This window comes from Silurus meridionalis, chromosome 22 (assembly GCF_014805685.1).
Source record: "Silurus meridionalis isolate SWU-2019-XX chromosome 22, ASM1480568v1, whole genome shotgun sequence".
Classification (NCBI taxonomy): Eukaryota; Metazoa; Chordata; class Actinopteri; order Siluriformes; family Siluridae; genus Silurus; species Silurus meridionalis.
Window position 1 is genome coordinate 8,050,971 of NC_060905.1, and position 24,102 is coordinate 8,075,072.

The following is a 24,102-nucleotide window of genomic DNA, read 5'->3' on the forward strand; positions in this document are numbered from 1 at the left end:
AACCACTCCACATAAAGATTTATTTTGACTGATTGGTTTTGCTTTTGACACAGTAATGCACTTCTAAATCCTTCGGGAACTGCTGTGAATGTTTTCTTTTATTTTCTTTTTTTTAGAAAGCAAAGATTGACATTCTCCCCTGACATCATGCAAACTCTCCCAGTGTACCATTCCCTTCTGCTCATCACTCTTTTCTCCTCTCAAATTGAGGGACCAAACAGCAAAAGGAGGATGTTTCCTCACTAAAGCATCCGTAAAGTCTCAGCAGAGCATGACAGAGTTTGCTTAGTTGGGATTTAGAGCTCAAGAAACAAATCTGCTGCATCGCATTGCAAGGATTATATCTTAGTTCTCATTATCCTCCAAACAAAGGAGAAACAGATATGAAAAAAATTATAGATCTTTTATCTAAAGTATTCTATAGAAGCCTGTAAACTGACTAATGGCTTATGCTGTACATCCATGCTTTTACTTTCCCCGTATATAGAATTTTAAATTAGACAATTCTTCATTCCATTGGTTTCTATTAAAAATGTGACATTTGTGTTGCCAAGTATCATTTCCTATGACTCAGTATTGTTTATTACTATATGAATCGAATCTTTCTTAATTTATTTTGCCCCAAGCCCCAACACAAAAATATTACCCTGCACCATAAGTCATAAATACATAATTTCCTAGTCTGAGGACATAAAACAAGTTGACCATGTTTAGAAATATTTATGAGTAATATTTATCGTTAAATTTCTTCACTAGAAAACAATGGTTAAATCAGGCAGATGCCCATGCAGTGTCTGTATAACAACACTATGTTAAGACCCCAGCATCCTCTTTCACACAAATCGGCTTTTATGTCTCCTTTCATGTCTGCTAACTCGCCACTGCCAGTCTTTTATCAGTGGAGACATTGCTGTGTTTATGAGTCCCCATAAAACTTTAACGGATTACTTTGAATGCATGTTAAAGTTTACACCATTTCCTACTGTTTTGCCATTGCTTAATTTTACAGACGGCCACAAAGAAGACAATGATCATACGTGTGAAACGTGACGTACGAATGTGCCATGTGTACATAAAAAGGCATACAAAGCATTATTATTTATGTTGGTTTGACTTTTGTTCTATATTTTTCTTCTTCCTCATTATTTTTATTATTATTACTATTATAATTATTATTATTATTATTATTATTATTATTATGAGAGACAACATTTCTAAACACTACTCTGAGATCTTTCAAGCTACTTTACTATATATTAATTACTGTGCTATGACATTTCTAAGTGATTTATATTTTTTCTGTTAAAGAAGCTTAAATTAGCCAAAATTCCAAATGTGCTTTCATTGAGAATCTAATTACAATTAACAAACTAAGGGTAAAAGGAAAGTTCAGAGCCTGGATAAGAATGCTCAAGATTTCTGTCAAAACTCATTCACACACCTGCATGCTCATGGCCTGATACACTTCTTCTCTCCTCGCTCACTCTGCCACTATACCAGTGACACAAACTCTCACTTCATCTATCTGTTCATAAATGACACACACTCTCTGCATTCATGTCTCTATCAGTCTACAAGAAGCACACACATTGTATTTCTACTAAGAACTCTCTATAGTAAAGGTACACAGAAACGAAATGCAAATAGTAGCACTGTGCAAATTGACAAGTACAGATTCATATGTAAATATATGAACAGGACATACATGTAAAATATACAACAAACTAATAAAATATGGAGAATGATAGAGAATTACACAATCTAAATGAATCTTTATTAGAGAATCAGTACTTGTTTACATTGCAGGATCATTATATTATAGTTACAAATTTACAGCCATTCTTGGCATGACTTCATGGACTACACTACGTCAGAGAGATGCTGAACTGTAGGACTGTTATTTTAAAGAGTCACACATCATTTTAGACAAGAGAATGAGACTCTCTGAACACTATTATGCTTAATTATTTTAGGAAATTTATACTTCATTTGAGAAATATTGAAATGAAATCATTATTCCTTTATACAATCCTTCAAAATATTTATTACAAATCTCATCAATTTCTTCTCTCAAGCATTTTAGTTTAGCATCCAATCATTTCAATTTAGCATTCAATCTTTTCAGTATAGTATTCAATTATTTCAGTTTAGCATTCAATCTTTTTAGTTTAGCATCCAACTAATTTATTTTAGCATCCAATCATTTCAGTTTAGTTTCAATTCAGCATCCAATTAGGTTCATTAACGTAAATATATTAAGAATAGTGCCAACCAATCATCTGTGGTGATCTTCCCATGCTACATGATGCAACAGTATTTGTGTCTATTGATGTATAATCCACCAGACCACAGTGTTAAACTATGTATCTTCTGGTCCTACCTAAGTAAAATGTTTCATTATGTTGGATTAAGCAAAGACTTAGCTAAAATGAGAGGTCTTCTTTGCTTCTGTGGAAGGCGTAGACTCAGTACTAAGGTATCGTAAGTTTGACTCATTCACCAGTATTATGCTAGATTGCTATGTTTAACTAAGGAATCCTGTTTTCTTTGCTAATGCCAGTTTATTCCTGCATTTATAACATTAGATAACATGACTGTCAAAACAGGAAGACAAATTCTATTTAACAGTAAACATTGCGAAGATAGATTGCAAAGCAGGGATGATGCTATAAAAAATATGTCGATTATCAGTTTTCGACAGTTCACATTAAAACGTTAGCTTAAATTTGATCAGTTACTGTATTGTTGTTTAAACTTTGTGATTTTAAATGTAGGAACCATGTCTCAGTTTGAGTAAGATTAACTACACCTACTTCTACTTACGTATAATACCTCAGAACTTGGCCCATCTCGGTGTTTTCAGGAATCCTAATGTATCCCGTATTATTATGTATGCCATACCATTCTTCTATTCATCTCAAGAGAAAGGAATTTATACCCACATATATCTCTAGTTTAGCGATGCGTTTCCAGTGAATGCCAGTGAGCCTTTAATAAGCAAGACGAATGTTCTCATCATCTTCGAATTCCCCACAACTAAGTGCTTTACATCAAAAAAAGGCATTGTTGCATTTCATTTGATCTGTGATCACAGATGTTTCACATTAGTCTTTTTTTACGGTTGAATAATTAAAGAATGCGCTCTCAAAGGTTATAGAGTTCCTCGTAACATTCTATAAAGCTGAACGAATATACACGTCTGTATGTCTGCTCTGCTTAGTGACCCAATAAGATGTCATAAAGAAAGAATAGCAGAGAGGCATGCAGTTTTAATGTACTGTAGTTGAAAGTGTCTGAAGAGAGAAGTGATTAGAACAGTAATAATAGTGGTAATGGGACATCCTGTGTAGATTTACATGGGATTATTGTTTCCAGAATCCTTAATTGTGGAGCAGAGTAAAAATAAGCGATAAATATGATAAAATCCTTAAAATATATTTAATAGCAACAGTGTAAATTCTGCAATTAAATACAGAAGTAATGTGGGTGGGCTGAGCGTTCCTGGGATAGACTTCAGCACAATCCAGACTAAAGATGACTGAATGATGAGGTGAGAAAATTGGGTGAAAAAGTTTGCTTTGTTTTATACCTGAACTATTTGTAGACCGTGGCCATTAATTAAAGGCATATGTAGTCTCCTTGGCGCTGATTATGCGGTAGGCTGTCAGCATGAGGCAGCTGATGGGAAAGCGCATTGTCATGATCAGACAGAGCAGCTGGGGTAAGTGACTGCCATCTGGACACACTTATTCTATCATTGTGCACGCTCGCGTGTGATCATACTGTATGTTTGTGCATGCTCGTGCGTTTTTATGTTTTTCTTGCATTTACAACAAAGACGGCTCGTCGCCAAAAATCAGTGCATACAATTGCATTTAAAACAAGTTACACTAAACAGAACCATACGATTGATACGTAATGCTTAGGATCATGTAAGATGTCAGGACCACCATATATTCTTTACGTGTCTATGTCTTTTTTCACTGAGGGCCCAATTTATTTCAGTGTTTTTATATTTGCGCATAAAAGCTCGCTCTAATTACACAGACACAAATTGATTCTGATACACAGGACACTGTGGCCTCTGTCAGGGTCATCGTGGGAAAAAGTTTGCCAGAGCACCAGCAGGCCAGCTTTTCTGCTCGCCACCATATGGCCATGCTTTCAGCAGTGACTGGGAAAGCTGCATCTCACGACATCATTATGCTAATGAAGACCCTGAGCGCATGGTGTCCAGTCACAACTTCATCACTATGCGTCTTGTATTACACACATTACACTACAATTTTGGAAAATTTAGCATTGGAGATCACTAGCATATACAAATATGTGTTTAACCATGCTTCCCAGGTAGCAATGGCTTCTGGCCTGGATTTGGCATTCAGTCGGCACTGGCATGAGCCATGTGAACCGAACATGGCCCGGTTATGGTGGAGATGAAACCGTCTTTAGGGCGGCAAACAAGATATGGGCCAGTTGATAAGTTATTATTTGAACTGTGTCTCCACATATGTGTGGCCAGTCTTATCACAGAGTTATCACAGAGAAAAGAAATTTCAGTATATATATGTATATATATATATATATATATATATATATATATATATATATATATATATATATATATATATATATGTATGTATATATATATATATATATATATATATATATATATATATATATATATATATATATATATATATATATATATATATCTTTTATATTTTTTCTTCTTTTTTTTAATCTACCAACCAGGTCGCAAAATGCAATGGTTCATGGGTTTAGACTTTTGGTACATTTTCAAATATTTTTTTCTTCAGCTGAAAGTGTGTAATCTTGCAATTTAGCTGGTTGGTTTGGTTAATGGTTTAAAACACTTTAACCAAGATTTAAAAATCCCTGGATAGGGATGGTGGCAGGAGAAAAAGGATGAAGAGAAAAATGGAAAATGCTTTGTTTAAATGTAAAACAATAAATATTTGTTTCAGAATACTGTTGTTCGGGCATGTTTTATCTGGGCCAGCTGTGTGTATAAAGTGACTAGATTAAGGTTTTGTTGACTGGCATGTGGAAACAACTATTTTGGTCCTACATATTACCAGAATAGGGCCAGCTATTGTCATACATTTGGCTATATGCCTATGCAATGAGCCATATGTGGCATGAGTTCTGTCAACCAGACCTTGTCCAGTCATATACTGTAATTCACTGCTGTATTTGGCCCAATTGAAAGTGGGTTGTGCGGCCCATTACTGGGCCAAACCAATTTTACTATGTGGGTACCTGTCTAAACTCATAGACACCCAAGCGATAAAACCTGCATGCAATTGAAACTAAGCTTACATTTGTACCAGACTTAGGCTTGCACTGATACCACTGAGCATGTAGTGTGATGCATTCTATTACAACTTTTTTAAAATGAGGAAGTGCAAGACGAATACTTAGTTTCTCACTCATCTGTCAACATCTCAGGTTTATTTGTAGAATCTAATGTTGCAGCCACCACTGTTTCACAGAGGCTCGTTTTGTTTGCACTCGGCACTCTGGGAGTATCAGCGGCTCGGTTCCCCCAGCCCTTGTCCACCCTCTCCCATGTTTCCCCTTTTCTGCAGGTCATGGGTGAGTTCATATTAAATCCCAGCTTGTTTAAACAAGATACGAACCAGCCTGGCGGATGTGAATGTATACTGTTTAAATAAATAATATCAGATTCGTATTTTGTGTGTCTGGCATGGCATGTAAAGAATGCCTGAGTTGTAATGGTGTCATCTCAGGGTTAATGACTATTTGATGGAGATGAGGCTAAGGAGCTACTTCATGTGGAAATGTTGTCGCAATCCTTTGTCTTTCTGGTATTAGCATAACTCTACATGGGAGGTGGTGTTGTCAGAGTTGTACTTCTTGTATGTATGATAATGAGATCCAGCAAGCGAGCAAGCTTTTTTGGGGGAGCTAAATGCAGTTTTCATTGGTAATTGCACACCATGAAGTCTCTTGCAGAGATCATTTAACAATTCTGAGATGGGTTTACGAAAGGAAAAATGAGTCTGTCACTAATGAACTCATCTACTACTTAGTGCTGTGGAGCTGTGAGATTTGAATACAGGGCCAGTATTGGGAGAGAATGTTTCCTTTCCCAAATTTTCTCATTAGCATACATTATGCATAAACGTGAATGTAGGTCGCCCTCTGCTGGTGATGTGTTAATGAGGCAGATTCGATCAGCAGGGCTTCCCACTGCCACACCAGCAATCTGCAGCAGTCAGAATATCATTACGGTTTTTCTCAGTTGCTTTGGAGAATTTATCAGATCAGAAATGAAATTCTCAAAACTACTTGTTCAACCTCCACATCATTTAGTCATTTGTGCTCATCATAAAAACATTTCTTGTTGCTTTGATCAAATTGCGAATGCTTTGGTACGTTCATTAAATTGATTGTGTACAAGTGTCTGCTGTTTCCTACATTATCAGTTGTTTATGTTCATGGTAATCAAAATATATTATTCTGGTTTTACCTAAATAGTCTTAACCCCCAAAGCATCTCAGCATGTATACAGACAGAGCAAAATATAGAATGCTCTATGTTACATACAATTTCAAAAAATGGATGAACAACCAAGAAACGCACAAACACGCGCACAGTACAGTAAAAGTGTGAAACCTGTCTGGTCTCTTGCAATCAATATAAATCAAAGATGCAATCAAATAAATTAGAGTTATTCTCTGTTGTTTTGGAGAGTTTCTCAGATCAGAAATTTAATTCTCAAAACCTCTTGTTCAACCACCACATCATTTTGTCATTTGTGCTCATCATAAAAACATTTCTTGTTGCTTTGATCAAATTGCAAATGCTTTGGTACATTTATTTAATTAAATGTGTACAATTTTCTACTGTTTTCTACATTATCAGTTGTTTATGTCGTGTTGATCAAAATATATTAGACTGGTTTCACTTGAATAGTTTTAACCCCCAAAACATCTCAGCATCAGTTCATTGCACAAGTCATTGAGTGCAAAATGGTTAAACCAATTGTCATCATCTGTCATCTAAAATTTCTATCAAACTTTTATTTGTAAATGTGACACGAATTGATAAATTGAATTGTGCAGATGAACTTTTTTCAATAATGTAGCCGAGTGAACGGCATCAAATCAACCAATGATCAACTAGTTCTCTGAACCTTCAGTTGGAGAGTGTATACATACAGAGCAAAACAAAGAATTATAACATCTGAAAATGGATGAACAACTATGGACTGAAAACTTGTACAGTAAAAGTGTGAATCCTGTCAGGTCTCTTGCAATCAATTTAAATCAAATACGCAATCAAATAAATGAATTTGTGCTGCTAATATTCATAGAAGGTATTCAAATTTTGTGCATTTTTAATCATTGTAACCCAAACTGTAGTTTACATCAAGAAATTCTGAAACTGTGCACCATCATACTGACAACATGACTAAACATTTTGACGATATTGTTTGTGAACAATGACAAAGAGACTTTTCATTCTGATAGGAATGACATGTTCATTGACACAAATACTTACTCTTGAGAGATAAAGTAAGGATTTAGAGAAAAGTACAGGCTTTTGCAAGAAATCCAATGTATTGTACTGTTTGTACAAATTGTTTTAAGAATGCACTTACTGCTTTGCAAATATATATATATATTTTTAATTTTCTGAAGGATTTCTTTTCTTTATACTTTCAAATCAGCAAGTGCATTCTCAAAACAATTTGTACAAACAGTACAATACATTGGATTTCTTGCAAAAGCCTGTACTTTCTCAAAATCCTTAGTTCATCTCTTAAAAGTGAATATTTGTGTGGTGCACAATTTCAATATTTCTTGATAAAAACGATAGTTTGGGTTACAATGATTAAATTGCACAAAATTTTACTTCCTTCTGTTTGGTGTCTATGATTTTCAGCAGCACAAATTAATGTATTTGATTGCATATTTGATTTATATTGATTGCAGGAGACCGGACAGTATTCACACTTTTACTGTATTGTTCTAGTGTCCGTTTGTTTCTTGGTTATTCATCTATTTTCAGAATGAGTAGTTCTGTGCTTTGCTCTGTTACCAATTGAAGGTTCACAAGATTCACCTTTGACCTGTTTTAGAGAACTAGTTGATCATTGGTTGATCTGATGCCTATTTCATCTGCACATTTCATCAATCTAAGTCACATTTACAAAAAAGTTTAATAGAAACTTTAGATGACAGATGATGACAACTGGTTTAGCCATTTTGCACTCAATGACTTATACAATGAACTGATGCCGACATGTCTGGGAGTTAAAACTATTTAGGTGAAACCGGTCTAATATATTTTGATCAACACAACATAAACAACTGATAATGTAGAAAACAGCAGGCAATTGTACACAATCAATTAAATTAATGTTAAAGCATTCACAATTTGATCAAAGCAATAAGAACTGCTTTTATGATGTGCACAAATGAATAAATGATGTGGAGGTTGAACAAGTAGTTTTGAGAATTTCATTTCTGATCTGAGAAACTCTCCAAAGCAACTGAGAATAACTGTAAATCTTGACCAAATCTTTAATGGCATCACTTATAATGTAATTAGATCATCTAGCGTGAACCCGAGCAAATAATCCACATCCGTTGTCTGACACATTTATTGATCATTATTATGTCGTTTGTAGCATGCCTTGAGCTAAAAGAAATTGTCCTTTTTGGTTTATTGTAATACTAAAGCTGAGTGAAGCTGGAAGCGATATATCACTGAGAAGTAAATGTGCAGCAGAGCACTCCACATTTTGCAAAAGGCCCCCTAAGGTAACACTCTTTAGCAATGCATTGAAATAAGACAGTACCAGACAGGATATGTCTCTTGAAAATTACAGGTGCATGCAGTGATTTTTTTTTCTTGTAATTGTTTTTGTTTGATTTGGTTTGGTTTTAAAAGCTGAGAAAATTTTATTCCTAGAAATAGTGGTAGATGACTGACCTTTGCAATTACATCACTGACCTTGCCCTCATATACAAAGCAAGTATCTACAAATTTGTTGTCTCTGATGTTAACAAGACACGCTAATTGTCTTCAAGTATAAGGTCGGGGTAATCTAAAGGCTGTGAGAGACAAAGGAACATACAATAAGAACACAGGGCTGTCTGAAGCTGCATCTAATCAATAATAAGTTGCCTAAATATTATATATGCTATTAATTTAATGATCAGGTACTTAGTATTCTGGCGTGAGTTTCGTAACTCAAACCGATCACTTGAAGCGGTCAAATTTCAAAATCATATAGAAAAATAAAAGGTTTTTTCTTTGCTGGTATATAATCCTGATGTTATAACATTGTAAATTCTGTTTACCTCTAAAACTTGAAATTTTTGTTCAAGAGAAACTTGATTTGAAAATATTCTCACAGTTTCACTTACCCATTTAGCTGTACTTTAATAATCTAATCTATATAGAAAAAAATACAGCATCATTGGAAAGAACTCTATGGTTAATATGAAGAATTGAGTTATTACTTTCATTAAAGCAAACATCCACATCAGTCTCTGATAATCACCTGAAGAAAAAGCCACTCGCAGTGTTTTAACACCAGCAGTTAAATGACAGAAATGTCGCCTGATCGCCTGATCGCCTGATCTCTGTTCACACTAACATTAATGAGAAAATAAAAGCTAATTAATTTAGTCAGTTCTGTATAAGTACTTTACAGACAGACGGACGGACGGAGGACGGAAGGACAGACAGACAGACAGACAGACAGACAGACAGACAGATAGAACATACATTCTGAGAAAAACAGGTGATTTATATTATTGCCATTAATTAATAAATTCTGAAAATTAACAATAAAGAAAGCACACCAACACAACCTTATAAACTAATTCTAAAACAAACGAATAAATTAGAAAAAACAAATGGTGGTGTATGAACAGAAAATGAGCCAGTCTGTCTGTGCAGAGTAAGCTGTAAACAGATGTCTTAGTTGACAAAAGATTTCATGATTGCTTATTATTATTATTATTATTATTATTATTATTATTATTATTATTATTATTATTATCATCATTTTATTTTATTTTATTTTTTTTTTTTATTACTGTTAGTAATAGTAGTAGTAGTAGTAGTAGTAGTAGTAGTAGTAGTAGTAGTAAAAGAAACATCACTAAAATATTACTGAAAATCTTTACTACAAGTTCAAATATAGGTGTGTTTTATAAAAAAAAAAAAGAATAATAAAAAAAGAATAATAATAATAATAAAAAAAGAAAAGAAAAACAAAAAGAAAAATACAGCATCAAATATAAAAATAGCAGCAAATATATTCACTCAGTTTGGGAGGCTATTTGCAAGACCCAGGAGTCATTGTGGAGTCTGATGGCATTAAGGACTCCTAATAGCACTTCACAGAGCACCACAATGAAAGAGACGAGAACTCAAGGTGCTCCTGCAGAATGCATCAGTAATGATTTACAACAATACACTCCACAAGGTTTTATTTCTAGCTCAGTCACTGAATGAATTTGTATTGTTTTTTAGCTATCCACTTTAACATTTCATAAGAATAAAACACACACAGGTTTTAGAGATCTTTAGATCTATTTCTAACATCATCTTTGTAGGCAGAGTTGCTATTTAAATAAAAGATTATTCATATCTAAAAATGGTTTTCTATCCAGATAGAACCCAATAATTTCAATGTCTTTTTCCTTAAGTCACAAATTAAAAAAAACCCACCAGTCTATAAAATCTTACCTTAAGATTTGAAGACTTACCTGACACCAGATCTCTCTCTCAGGTGTTTCCCCGAAGGGTAACATTTTATTATCAACAGCTTCTATTCTGCAAATACGTACAAATAAAAAAAATCTGTTTTACATTCCATTCCATATCTTTGCTATTTTACAGTATGTGTGAAGAACAAATGTGAACACAATTTTTTTATTTGGTTTTTATTTGGTTTATATGCTCAATTATTTACTTTCTTTTTGCCAGTATTGCACAGTGTCGGACAGTAACAAAGTAAATGTAATTCATGACTGTACTTAAGTAGTTTTTGCTTAAGTACTTTACTGAAGTATTTGAATTTGTGGAAACATTTACTTCAACTTCACTACAATGAGACAACGTTCCTCCACAACCCCTGGTGCTACATAAACAACATAAAGCTACATAACATAAAAACACAAAGCTAAGGACTAGTAAGTGTCCTTGCCACATAAAGTGCATCGTGTGCAACCTGGTGCAAACAGTGCAAGACAAGACAGTGCAAAAGACAACACAAGACAGTGTAGGACAATACACAAGTAACAAAATAGCACCGCCAGGATACCTACTGTGTATTATACAGTATAGTGTGCAAGACAGAACTGGATACAGGAGTGTAAAAATAAAATAAACACAAAATGTAAACATAGGTTGTGCAAAACAGCAATAGCAACAGTCAATGGATGTACAAAAACAGAATGTAAACAGTTGTGTACTAATAAATAATATAATATGAATGGTGCTGAAGACATGGATGTGTAAAATGAGTATGAGTTCAGTTGGCAGCAGTTCAGTGTGTGTGTGTGTGTGTGTGTGTGTGTGTGTGTGTGTGTGTGTGTGCGCATCCACGCAGATGTTGTGAGGATTTTGTTATGCCATGTACATATAAGGTTTATACTATAGATATTTTTCCTCAGATCACATGTTAGGTCTTAGTTAATGTATAAATTCTGACATCTCTGACCTGTAGCTATTCAATATTTCTTTTTTACAGTGAGCAATTTAAATAACTCATTTTTATTTTTTGGTGCAGAAAATATAATCCCCTTGGCACTCTGTATCACCCCATTCCCAAGCAATAACTATTTTTTTATTTCTTCTTTTTGTCAGTTATCGCAATTTTCTGCCTGGGTTTAAAATGCCAGCCATGTTGCTTTAGGTTATTTTGTATTGAAGCCTAGTGTCCTCTCTAGAGTTTCTGGTCTCTGGATGAGATAAAATCAAATCAAAAGCTTCTCCTATGCAGTAACAGATTTCGTTTGTGAATCCACACACAGCTGAAACCATTATACTACTGATATAAAACTAGCTAGTGAACAAAATACATACAAACAGAAAAAAACATTCTGTACCCACACATAAAGCTTTCTGCTTTTCACTGATTTATATTCTGTTTGAGTCTCACACCAGGATTCTGAGTGCTGATGATTCACCTTATCTTGTGTGTGTTTAAGAGCAGTGTCTTTATATCTAGTCGACATGTTATCTGTCATTACAGTCCTGACCTGTTGGATGTGCTGTTATGATGGCAGAGAAATGCCAAGCATTTTGTTCCATAGGCAGAAGCAAGTCTATCCACTGTTTATGAGCTCAGCTCCAGCCATTGTGTTCAAACACGGGCAGGAAATTCGAAAAGAGCGAACATATCTGATGAGCTGTAAAACCGGAATAGACGTACACACGTTTCATCTAATCCCCAGGATTAGCAGCTGATAGCTCTGTCATGTAACTAGGATGGCATGCAAAACATCAGCTCTATTGTCGAAGCTCATTTTTTGATGTCCGTAAGCTGTTTTAGTTCAGAAAAGTTGACAACTGTTGATCAGAATCGCATTGTCCGATGTACAATAAGGGTGCATGCCATTCGTCACCTGAACAAACAGTGCAGAGTACAGTGCTGCTGCATGGATGCTGCTGTGATAGTTTTTTTTATTTTTATCTTTGCTTTAAGGAGCGTTCATGGCTCATTAGCTAATAGCTACTTCTCCATTTCCTGGGCAGTGATGTATGCAGGAACATAATCTAATACTTAGCAATAAATCTAATAAGGGGGAAAATTAATGTAATAAAATGATTATAATGGAACAAATGACCTCAAAAGTTTTATATGAGTATAATTCAGGATTATTCATGTACCTGTGGTACGTTAACTTTTTATACTGTATAAACTGTGCAACATTTAGTGTGTGTGTGTGTGTGTGTGTGTGTGTGTGAGAAAAAATATAGAGAGAGAGAGAGAGAGAGAGAGAGAGAGAGAGAGAGAGAGAGCTAAGCTCAGCTTAGACAAAGGCCCACCTCACTGCGAACCTTTGTGGCTCACGTGGTGATGCTGCCCTCTTTAAATTGTGTCCCTACTTTCCAGCTTCTGCTTGAAAACGAATCGATACACAGAGCCACAAGACACCACCGATGAGATGGCATTACGGGTAAGAAACACAGATCGACTGCAGACACAATCAAAGCAAATTAGCTCATTCTGTCGTTTTAAGCATTGCTGGTCGTTCATAGTTCAATTACCTGCTCTGTTCAGGTCCTTTATTAGGCATGCCTGCGAATCGTGTAGAATGCCTGGACTTTATGCAGATAATCATCAATGCACAGGGGATATGTTTATGAAAGACATATTCATTACAGAAACGAGGGTTCTGCACATGATGGACCACGAAAGGGTCTCTTAGGGGGGCTAAAGTGCTGTGGTTATGTCCTACACATTTGTCTTAGCATGGAATGTTAACTTGTGCTCCAGACAACAGGGAGAAAGCTACAGAGGATTTCAATGAGTTTAACTCCAGTCTGTCATTAAAGTCTGTTTACCTGTGATCACTGCAATTTGCAGTTTGGAGAGGGAAGTAGGAGGGGCTGATTAAATGCATTTTCCACCTTAAGCACCAGTGTCATTTGCAGCTCGTTGGTTTACTCTGAAAAGAAAGAGAGTTTGAAAGCTTTATAGTATAGAGCTGGGTGAAATGTACTCAGCAGCTCATTCATAGAAGCTCTTGACTTGCCTGCTGAGTCTCTGTAAGGACCCAAATTTAGATTTTGAAAGCATGCAGACGCCCTTCTGTCGGTGTGGATGGCTGGTTTAATAAACCTCTGTCTTCTCCCAAGTAATTTTGTGTGTCAGGTAGAGAAGATATAGAAATCACTCTTCTGCAGCTACCTCACCTCTCGCTCGGATTTCACTGACGCCAACCAATCTCATATTAACCTCGTATTCACCTCTGTATAGCTGCAACAATATCACTAATATGTTAACGTTCCTGAGTTTGTTCACATGCTCTGACGTTTCTCCTCTGCTGTGCAAATATGGTTACAAAAAATTGTTAGCATTTAAGAGATCAGAGTAAAAGATCTGAAATGATTAAAGGTTTTTCAGTGACTAAACATGAATCAGTTTCATTGAATAGTACTGGGTTTAAAAGCACAAAGCATCCACTGATGTGCAGACAGAATGGGCATAGGAGATATTAAATAATGAACCCTTCCATCAACCATTTTATCAACGGAAGCTGCAAAAGGAATATGCTCGATTAATGTTCAGAATAAAAGGATACACTTTTTTTTAACTGCATTGAAACAGATGTAATGAAATCAGCGCTTTGACTAATCGAATTACATTGATTATATTGCGAAACAAACAAAAAAAGGTCTTAATTACATTTTCACATGTTAGCATAATATATTGTTAAACATTTCAACAACCTTTAGAATCTGGGACTTTTCTCTGTAATTGTTAAAAAGCACATTAACTTCAACACATTTGTCCCTTTGCAATGATTTTAACCTTTAATTATACAACAAACCATGAAAGCTACTGGGGCGCTCTACAGCATTCTGCTTCTGTTCAAACAACCACATTTTGTCAAAAGATCCAAATATCAGATGTAAAAAAAAACTAAAACTTTCACCTGATTCTTTCAGTTTGAAGCTTCCTATCCTGATGGCCTGTGTCCAGGATGGAGCATCATCCTAAAAGGACAGCCTAGCTCAGAAGCCGATAAGTAAGTCTGGCACAAGGGTCCTGACCATGAAATAATAGAGAAGTCCTTGAACACACTATGTCCTTTCAGCAAGTCTGTGGAGAAATGTAGAATGGAAGGGGTGTAATATTTTTCGGAAAGCCCGATTCTCAAGTGGTAGATATTAGTTTTCCAGGGTTATGATGCCGAATATGTTTTCTTTGACCTTTATGGATGACTATATGAAAGTGACATACCAGATGATCAGACAGTGTGCAAATCATCTAACAGAAACCTTTAAGGATATTTGTACTTATAAAATGTGTTGTCATATATCAGGCTTCCCTCAGTGTTTATTTTGCAATAGGGAAATCATCAATACTGGTGGAAATATAAAAGGACTGGATTCCAAGTAAAGAAGCAGAATACACAAAAACACAATTCATGTGTTCAAATCCAGTTCCTGTGTCTAAATCCAAGTGAATTTAAAGCAGTTAAGCAGCAACATTTCAAAGAGACAGCTCTTAATCCTGCTGAAAGTTATGTATGAACGTTACTATTCCCTATCCAAAGTGGGAAGACAGTTAAGAACACAAGACGTTAATAACTCTGAGGAGTTCATACTTTAAAGTTCCTGGTGAAAGAGAAATCTCCAAAGACAATTACACAAATTGGCATAATTACAAAGCTGCTTTTGGGACACTAACAAGTCAGGAATATGTGTTGCGGAGCAATTTAACACTTTAAGAATGGCTTTCCACTGAGAATTTTTCTTACACTGGACATTTTTTTTATAGATCTTTATAGTCTAAAACACAACACAGGGCAAACGAAAAGAAGAGCTGGATTTCTAGATTGTTGTCTGCAATCTTTTCCATGCTAAATTGTCAATGGGCACATGGAAAATGTAGGACCAGTGAAACACAGCTGGTGGTTCATTACTGGAGGTATATCTAAACTGACACAGTTGACCAAGTCCCATCAGCCAGATTGCTCAAAATCCAATTGCCTCTGACTCCTAAATTATCCCTACACCATCACTAATGTGTCTTTCTGACTCAAGGTTTGAGATCAATTTCCTGTGTGATCAGGACAACAGAATAGCCTTTCATTTCAACCCCCGCTTTTCTGAATCAGACATAGTCTGTAACTCCTTCCTCACGAACCACTGGGGACAAGAAGAGAGATGTACAAACTTTCCTTTTGGCACCAATGAGCCTTTTCAGGTGAAGAAAAATTGTTATTATTATTATCTCATACTATATATATATATATATATATATATATATATATATATATATATATATATATATATATATATATATATATATGATGTTCATAAACTGAATGCAGTCTATTTTCTCCATTTTCTTCCCAAGCAGATTGAAATCGATTCAGACGATGACAACTTCTATGTTTACATTGATGACACAAAGGTTATGCAGTATAAGCATCGAGTCAAGGACCTGAAGAACATCACAAAAATCCAAGTGGTGAATGATATCAACATCTCCTCTGTGGAGATCATGAAGAAACATTTTTACTAAAATTGTGAAGGAATGGAGGCTTAAATATTTCCTCTGGGAAGCATAAGCGAAAATGAGCCTCTGCTTGTTTACAGTGGATTACTGCCTGTCTTGTGGTTTGTGTTAATTTTAGAAATTAAATAATGACTAACAATCATTATCCTTTTGGATCCATTTCTTGCTGTTGGTCTCTTGGCAGTGTGAATAATAATTTCCTCAAATATCACCAGAAATGTCCAGTGCAAATTAATGCTTTATAAATGATGTTAAATGGCTGCTTTAAAATATTTACACCATGTATCACCTCATACACATAAAGATATTGACTGCCAAAGAAAAGTGTCACTTAATTATTGTATGATATACAATACAAACCATAAACATTAGACCACAGTGACAAAAAGACAAAGAACGAACTAAGAACGAAGAGGTGTCATTCAAAACCAACTGTTTTCTTTGATTCTCAGAGAGTTTAAAAACAATTAAAAGAATGGGACCTATTTGTAAATCTAGACAATACGGACAATAGAACATATGTGGACACCTGACCAATACTCTCATATTTGAATTTCCAGATTTTGTAGCCACAAAGCTGGATCCATACAATGGCAAGAATGATTGTTTATGCTGTTCAGTGGAACCTCAGAGCTCGCAGGCCTCAGCGCTCGCGACCTCGCATGCTCGCGACTTTCATTCCGACCGGCGACTCTCATTCAGATCGGCTCGTGAGCAACATGAGCTGCTCAAAACGCTAGTTTTAACATTTCTAATCAAGGTTTATCTCATTAAAACACACTTCAGCATACAATATAAAGTGAGTACCCATTACTGTATTTTCTGTACTGTATTGTACTGTATTTTCTGTACTTCTCTACTGCATACTTTACTGTACCTGTACTTTATTTTTTTTAATTAAGCATTGTAATTGCTGTTAATTTACATAAAGTATTGTTAAAATAGTCTAATAATTAAGTGTTATGGAGTGAAATAGTGTTATTTACTCATTTAAATCGATTTCGTATAGTGTTCTTTGGGTTTTTACTGGGTTGGAAGGGGCGTATCAAAAGGTCGCGAAAATTCGGAACTTGCGACCGGTCTTGGTCCCTAACCCTTGTGAGCTCCGAGGTTCCACTGTATTAGAATTTCCCTTTACAGAACAGAAGAGGAACAAACCTGTTCCAGCATGATAGAACTCTGACCTCACCCCCAATGGACACATTTGGGATAAGCCAAAACATTGATTACACCCCAGTCCTGCTAGCCCTAACATGTCTGATCTCTAACCCTACCTGATTTCACTAATGTTCCAATGAGATCAGTGAAAAATCTAATGAAAAGCTTTCCCAGGAGAATGTAGCTTAATTTAAACAGCAAAGCAAAAACTAAGTAAAAATTAGAAATTAAGCACTAGAGATTTTGTTCACATTAGATATTTGTGTAAACCGATGTAGTGTAGAAACTATGTGTAGTCTGCACCTTGTGACTGTCATTATGTGACTATCCATCTATCTATCTATCTATCTATCTATCTATCTATCTATCTATCTATCTATCTATCTATCTATCTATCTATCTATCTATCTATCTATCTATCTATCTATAGCATTAGATATGGCAATAAAAATGTTGTATTAGACTGTTAGTAGGTAAATGAATATTTTTTAAATAATTCATTTTAAAAATGATAAAAACCTGCAAAATGATAAGAAAAAATAATATGAACGTGACTCATGGAGCTTCTGTTTAGTGAGTCGCACTTGCGCATTAGCAGTTTGAGCCGCACAAACACACAGAGAGAGAGCGAGAGAGAGGAAGAGAGAGAGAGAGAGAGAGAGAGGAAGAGAGAGGGAGGGAGAGGGAGAGAGAGGGAGGGAGGGAGGTATAGGCAGACAGTCAGATGCATCACTTTCAGCAGCAGTGAGTGTTCTCCAGAAGAAAAGCGTGCATAATTCAACCATGCCATACGGAGGTCGCAAGTAAAAATGATCTTTTCCCGGAAGGAAAAAATGGGACCAGTTGTGCACCTCTTGCCGGAATCATTTTCTGCAGTCATCATGGTACGTCCTCACTTTTCTAACAAATGTCTTAATGCAAAAGTGCCCGTGCATCATGTTAATTACTGTGATGCACATTCATTTAAAGAAAGAAATGCAAAAGTTGCGTTTCTAAAGTAGTATTCTTGCTATCTCCCATATATCTGGGAAAAACAGTGTGTTTCTGTATGCGCTACTGATTTCAAGCATCATGAGTGGTCACTGAAAAAAGCACCCCTGTGAAGTAAATGCTACTCTACAGACAGCATGGCACTTACTATTGCTTGCACCCACACACGTTTTCAGTAAAAAAAATAGCAAAATGTGTTGAAAGTGTACCATCTAACATCTTGTTTTATTGTAGGGCAGCTGGATAAATTGTGGAAAGGTTCTTTTCGGTACACTTCTGCGACTGCTGGAAGGTGAAATAATGGACGGCTACAGTGACATGTACTGAGCCATGCTGGCAATTAAAAATCCGAAGCTCCAGTTGTACCGTCTCAGCCTGCTTCAAGCTTGAGCACTTGGGGATGTGTGGAGATTTGGGTTCGCGTGATTAAAACTTAAAGATGAATTGCTCTGAATTTAATTACAATAGTCCGATGTTGTCAATAAATGGCTCATTCATCAGTGGGGAGAGTAGTGTTTTGTTTTCACAACAGAACAGTGAACTGGAAAGAGCGTTATTATTGACCATCCAGGAGCCAACTACTATCTCGCTGACTGTAATGTACTCACTGTCATTTTTGGTTGGCTTTATGGGGAATCTCACAGCGATTCGGATGCTCACCAGCCAAAGAAACAGGAGGGTGCAAAGTGTCAGCGCTACAAAGAGTTTACTGATCAACTTGGCCGTCTGTGATCTGATGGTAGTCTGCATCTGCATGCCCATCACCCTGGGCCATACCATCTACACAGCCTGGGTGTATGGGGATCTGCTCTGTAGGGCGGTGCCTTTCATCCAGGCTGTCTCAGTGTCAGCAAGTGTACTGAGTCTAACTGTCATCAGTGTGAATAGGTATTACAGTGTCCACAGCCCACTGAATGCTCGCTCCTTTTTCACCCAGAGAAAGATCTACATTACCATTAGTGTTGTGTGGATTCTGAGTTCCAGCATCTGTTCCCCTCTTCTATTCATGATCAAGTTGGATGAGATCTGTTTAATAAACACTGCTGTTCCAGTCTGCAGAGAACTGTGGCCACAAATGAGGCTCAAGCAGGTTTATAATGTGCTCCTCTTCATCACGCTCTACTGCATACCTGTGGCTTTTAACCTGACTATCAGTTTCCTTACGGGACAGAAGCTCTGGAGGGCATCAAAGCATTTCAATGACTTTGACCCTCACAGTCAGGTGATGTATGCTTCATGTTTAAAGACACGGAAGAAGATCGCAAAAGTGGTCGTCACCCTGGTCCTACTCTTCGCTGTCTCCTGGCTGCCCCTGTATGTGACTGATATCTTAATTGACCATGAGACGCATCCCCCACACTGGATCCTACAGACCCGGCCATTCGCCCAGTGGTTGGGACTAACCAATTCCAGCCTCAACCCCATATGCTACTGTTTCCTTGGGGATCTGCATCGCAGTGCCAAGGTCATCAAGTCCAAGTACAACCAGCGTATGCTCTCTCTCCTAAGCACTTCAAGCTCCACCAAGCTCCCAAGACTGCTCCTATTTAAGCGGCAGGCATCTAGCCAGAGGAAGGAGACTGGGGCACAGTTGTCTGAGGAAACACTCTCAGATTGGTGCTCGCACACAAGTGCGGGGGACTTCAACCAGATGGTGTCTCTTCAAAGCCTTTCTGAGAGGATAGAGTCTCAGAGCACACCTGATCTCAACAGTCTGTCAATAGAGAACATATCACCTATGGTATAACATGGCTAAAGGTTGTTCCTCAGTATTGAATGAAATATGGCTATGAAACTGCATGTGTGGGAAGGTTTTGATGGGAGCATGATTAACTAAGAGCATTACCCATAATTACTTTGCTCTGATTTCACACTTTCGTCATTTAAAATTGAAAAAAAGTGTATGCATTGGACATGAATAATGATTTAGCAACATGTAATTTAAACTTCATCCTGTGGTGTCACCTTTGGCACAACTGTGCGTTTATGACTAATCGTTTTAAGTCAATTGAGAGCAAGAAAAGACTGCAACGTTTTATCCATGGTAAAAAAAATGTCTTAAAAACTACTGCATTGTCCACTCTGGGCATTTTTTCTGAACTTCATATAAAATCTGTAAATGTTTGAATCAGTGTTAGTTAATCCATTTTTGTAGTTTTACCTGCTATAGCTGTATACAGGATATTAGCAGCGGCATTGGAAAATATAAGCTCATTTGCACTGTTTACAATTGTCTTGTTTATGTAAATCAATTGTTATTGACTGTGATTACATATTTTACATACAGTATTAAATGACAAATGTCAGACAATTCAAGCCAATCTGGTGTTGCATGCTTTTTCTCAACATGGAAATTGAGCAGAATGTAATTTCATTTGTATCTAACTGTGAAAGAAGGTCAATACTGAGTCTCATAAGAAATATTCTATAATTCCAGACTTTGTAAGTGATCTCATAATGTTTTCCTTACAACAGAAGCTTTTTTTGTCACATTAGTACACTGGATTTCAGTCACCCAGAAAAATCAACTGTAAATGACCCGTTGTCTTTTTCAGAGAAATGTGGGCAAAAGATATAAAGAGCTCAAGTACCGATCACTGAAAGGCAACATAATAGATATCTGTGAGCGGTGATTATATACTGACATGTTTCAACCCTTTCAAACCTCGATGAAACACTTTGTAGGGAAGAGAAAAAAAGAGGAACATTTCACTCACTTCAGTTGTATATTTTTCTCCCTAGTGCTGCAATTAAACCTCATATTCATGCTAATAATTTCATAAAATGTTACCCGCCAGTGCGTCTCAGTGCATCTTAAGAATGCCATTTGATTGGCTTATAATCAATGCTAATTACATTTGTTTTTTTCAAAGCATAGGGAGGGAATTAGCTGCCTTTATTAATGAGAATCGTCTTAAATTGTATAGTAAATTTCTAATTTAACCCCCTGTGTGCTCATTAGATGTAGATTGAACTTAAGAGTGTGTTCTTGGGAATTTCTACAAAACTAGTTATCATGAGTGAGAGAAATTCCTGCTAATGGAAACCATAATTCCAATATTTGTCCTGATTTAGGCAAAAACTGCATAAACTATTAACTGCATAAACTATTAATTAAACTTAAAATGACAGACCCTGGCAGAAGCATATGATCTGCTTAAATCATTCACAATGTTGTCGAAGAGTGAAATGAAAGATTTATTTAGGCATTTAAATATCTTAACCTTTTATTATTAAAAAGAAATACAAAATTTCACGTCAAAAACAAAATCTTTAATTCAGGGCATCAAACAGTGGATCTGTGGGGTTGAGGGTCAGCAGAATTTTACAAGCACTTTACAAAAAAGATTTTCTTAGAGCATTCAACAATATTTACAACTACACATAGACACACACACACATACACACACACACACACACACACACACACACACACCAATGCATGTGTGACACAGTGCAGTTGTTTAAATCATATTATCTGCATATTGCTGGTTTTCTACACAGCTTGATATGCCATTTGAGAGATTATTTTACGTACCACTGTGACCTTTTCTCATACTGACCTAACATTTGTAGTATAATGTTTTCTTTTTTTTTTTTTTTTTAGAAACAACCCCGAAATACAGTGTCATACCACATTATAATGAAAGACCACACAGAGATTTGTTTAGCCAAACAAGTGGACATGTGCTATTGCCATTATATGGCAACATATATACATATATCACATTATTTATATACATGGATTTGGATTTTCTAGCAGTTATAAATTACATTTATTTTCACTAAATGCCCACAGCCACACTTTGGCTGAATTCATGGCTGAGCTATTGCTGTGCTTCATAGACATTAATCCATATATTTTCCTAGCCAACTTAGGTTCTGCCATGCTGCTGAGTACTCTAAATCGCTCATAACCTCTTTATCATGGTCAGGGTCATGGTAGATCCGGAGCCTTTCCCAGGGGGATACTCCTTTAGATCACATGGCATCACACAGACACAGACACAGACACAGACACACACACACACACACACACACACACACACACACACACACACACACACACACACACATTTGCATGCTTATAAACTGCCAATTAACCTACTGACTTGTATTTCTTAAAGAGGGTGGCAGGAGAACTGAGAACATTCATATGGCTTCTGGATCAAAATCCAGAACTGCATGGCAGAAACGCTATTCTCGTGTGCCACCCCAGTCAAAATTCTTTTTTTTTTTTTGCACCTAATTATTAAACCCTATCATGAATTATAGTTTTTAAGCAGTGCAATATATTTTACTTTGTCCTAAAAGTTCATTTTTTGGTTACAAAGTAAACGACAATTTCTCATATGACTTCCTCTACCAGTGAAATCGCTGAATTTGGTGCCAAATAACCCTGCCAGATAGTGAAAACCTATCTGACTTGAATTCTTTTCAATCCCTTTAGGCGATTACCTTAAAGAATTATTAATCAGTTGTAGACAGTTCTCTGGCACTTCTCTCAGCATTTGCTGTGTTTAGATTGCTCCATGTCTTTAAGTGTCACTCTGAACTTGAAATAGGTTTTTCATTCATTCATTTTCAGTAGTGCTTTATGTGGTCATCGTCATTGAAGATCTAGAAGTTATTCCAGGAACACTGTCTGTGGGGCAAAAATATACAGGGCACAAATTGCAGATACACACATATTTCCACAATGATTTTGTGTAATTTGTTAAACTAGATATTCAAAATATGAAAGTTTCCAGTTTCTTTGTGTCTGTCTATAAAAGAAGATTCTTTCACTAGAATGGTTATGGAATTATAAAGCCGTCAACAAGCAAACTCTAAGGTGAGTGATTCTTTCTTCAGAAATAGCTTAAGTTAAATTCCTCAGCCTGTTCTTTCTTGTATTAAATAAAATGTATGGAAATAAAACAAATTGAGTGCCATTATTTGATATTAGCAATGCCAAGGTGTCATGATGTTTGGATCAGCCATCACTGCTATCTTCCAACACAGACCAATACCCGAGCAAATTACAGGCAAAAAGTCCAGTGTAAGACATAAACAGCTGTCCACATCATAAATGTAATTTTGCTTAAGCGACCGAAAGAAATCAAGTCAAATACTTGTTCAACATCTGGCAGCGTCATCTGGCACCAAGGTCAGCGTGAGGACTGTGAGGAGGTGTGTGTTGTAAAATTGTTTACATTTGTGGAGAAAGACAAATGAAAAGAGAATACTGATAAAGACTAATGCATTGTGCCTATGGAAGAGTCTTTCATTCTGTTAATTAGGTATCTAAATCTATATTCAGGTATCCTTAAAGCTACTTTGTGACATTGTACATTGTTTAAAACACTTTATAAAACACTTCCTGTCCAATAATTTGATTGCCTAAGCAGCATTCCAATTGTGCTTGTATTTAGTATAACAGTGGTGGGAGTATTATATGTTTTTAGTTATTTTACTAATTTCATTTTCTAGTTCGGAATTACTTCAGTAGTCTTTGATACATGGCTGAGGATAGTTTTCATCAAAATAACTTTTGACTATTAATATGAAACCACCTTAGCGAAACAAAGCCATGTTCATATTTATTATAACTTTGCTGCCAACAAACTTACAGTAATATATAAATCCAAACATTCAACCACTCCTTCTTGAGGTACCACTCTAATGACAACCTCGGATTGGAC

The 24,102-nt window shown here is 36.1% G+C and overlaps 2 protein-coding genes across 3 annotated transcripts; both read left to right on the forward strand.

Moving 5' to 3' along the window:
- Positions 1–5,565: 5,565 nt before the first annotated feature.
- On the forward strand, positions 5,566–16,340 carry grifin (galectin-related inter-fiber protein). 2 transcript variants are annotated; one of them, XM_046835402.1, is made up of 5 exons: positions 5,566–5,619; positions 13,133–13,196; positions 14,692–14,771; positions 15,793–15,955; positions 16,112–16,340. In XM_046835402.1, the coding sequence occupies exons 2-5, from the start codon at positions 13,185–13,187 to the stop codon at positions 16,274–16,276; spliced, it is 420 nt and encodes a 139-aa protein (XP_046691358.1). In that variant the 5' UTR covers positions 5,566–5,619; positions 13,133–13,184; the 3' UTR covers positions 16,277–16,340. The 2 variants fall into 2 exon arrangements, with proteins under 2 accessions (XP_046691358.1, XP_046691359.1); XM_046835403.1 differs by lacking the exon at positions 5,566–5,619 and adding an exon at positions 8,806–8,816.
- A 1,835-nt stretch (positions 16,341–18,175) lies between these two features.
- Positions 18,176–20,633, forward strand: LOC124376234 (neuropeptide FF receptor 2). The gene is made up of 2 exons (XM_046835235.1): positions 18,176–18,312; positions 18,653–20,633. Exon 2 carries the CDS (start codon positions 18,858–18,860, stop codon positions 20,163–20,165), a length of 1,308 nt encoding a protein of 435 aa, XP_046691191.1. The 5' UTR covers positions 18,176–18,312; positions 18,653–18,857; the 3' UTR covers positions 20,166–20,633.
- Positions 20,634–24,102: the final 3,469 nt, after the last annotated feature.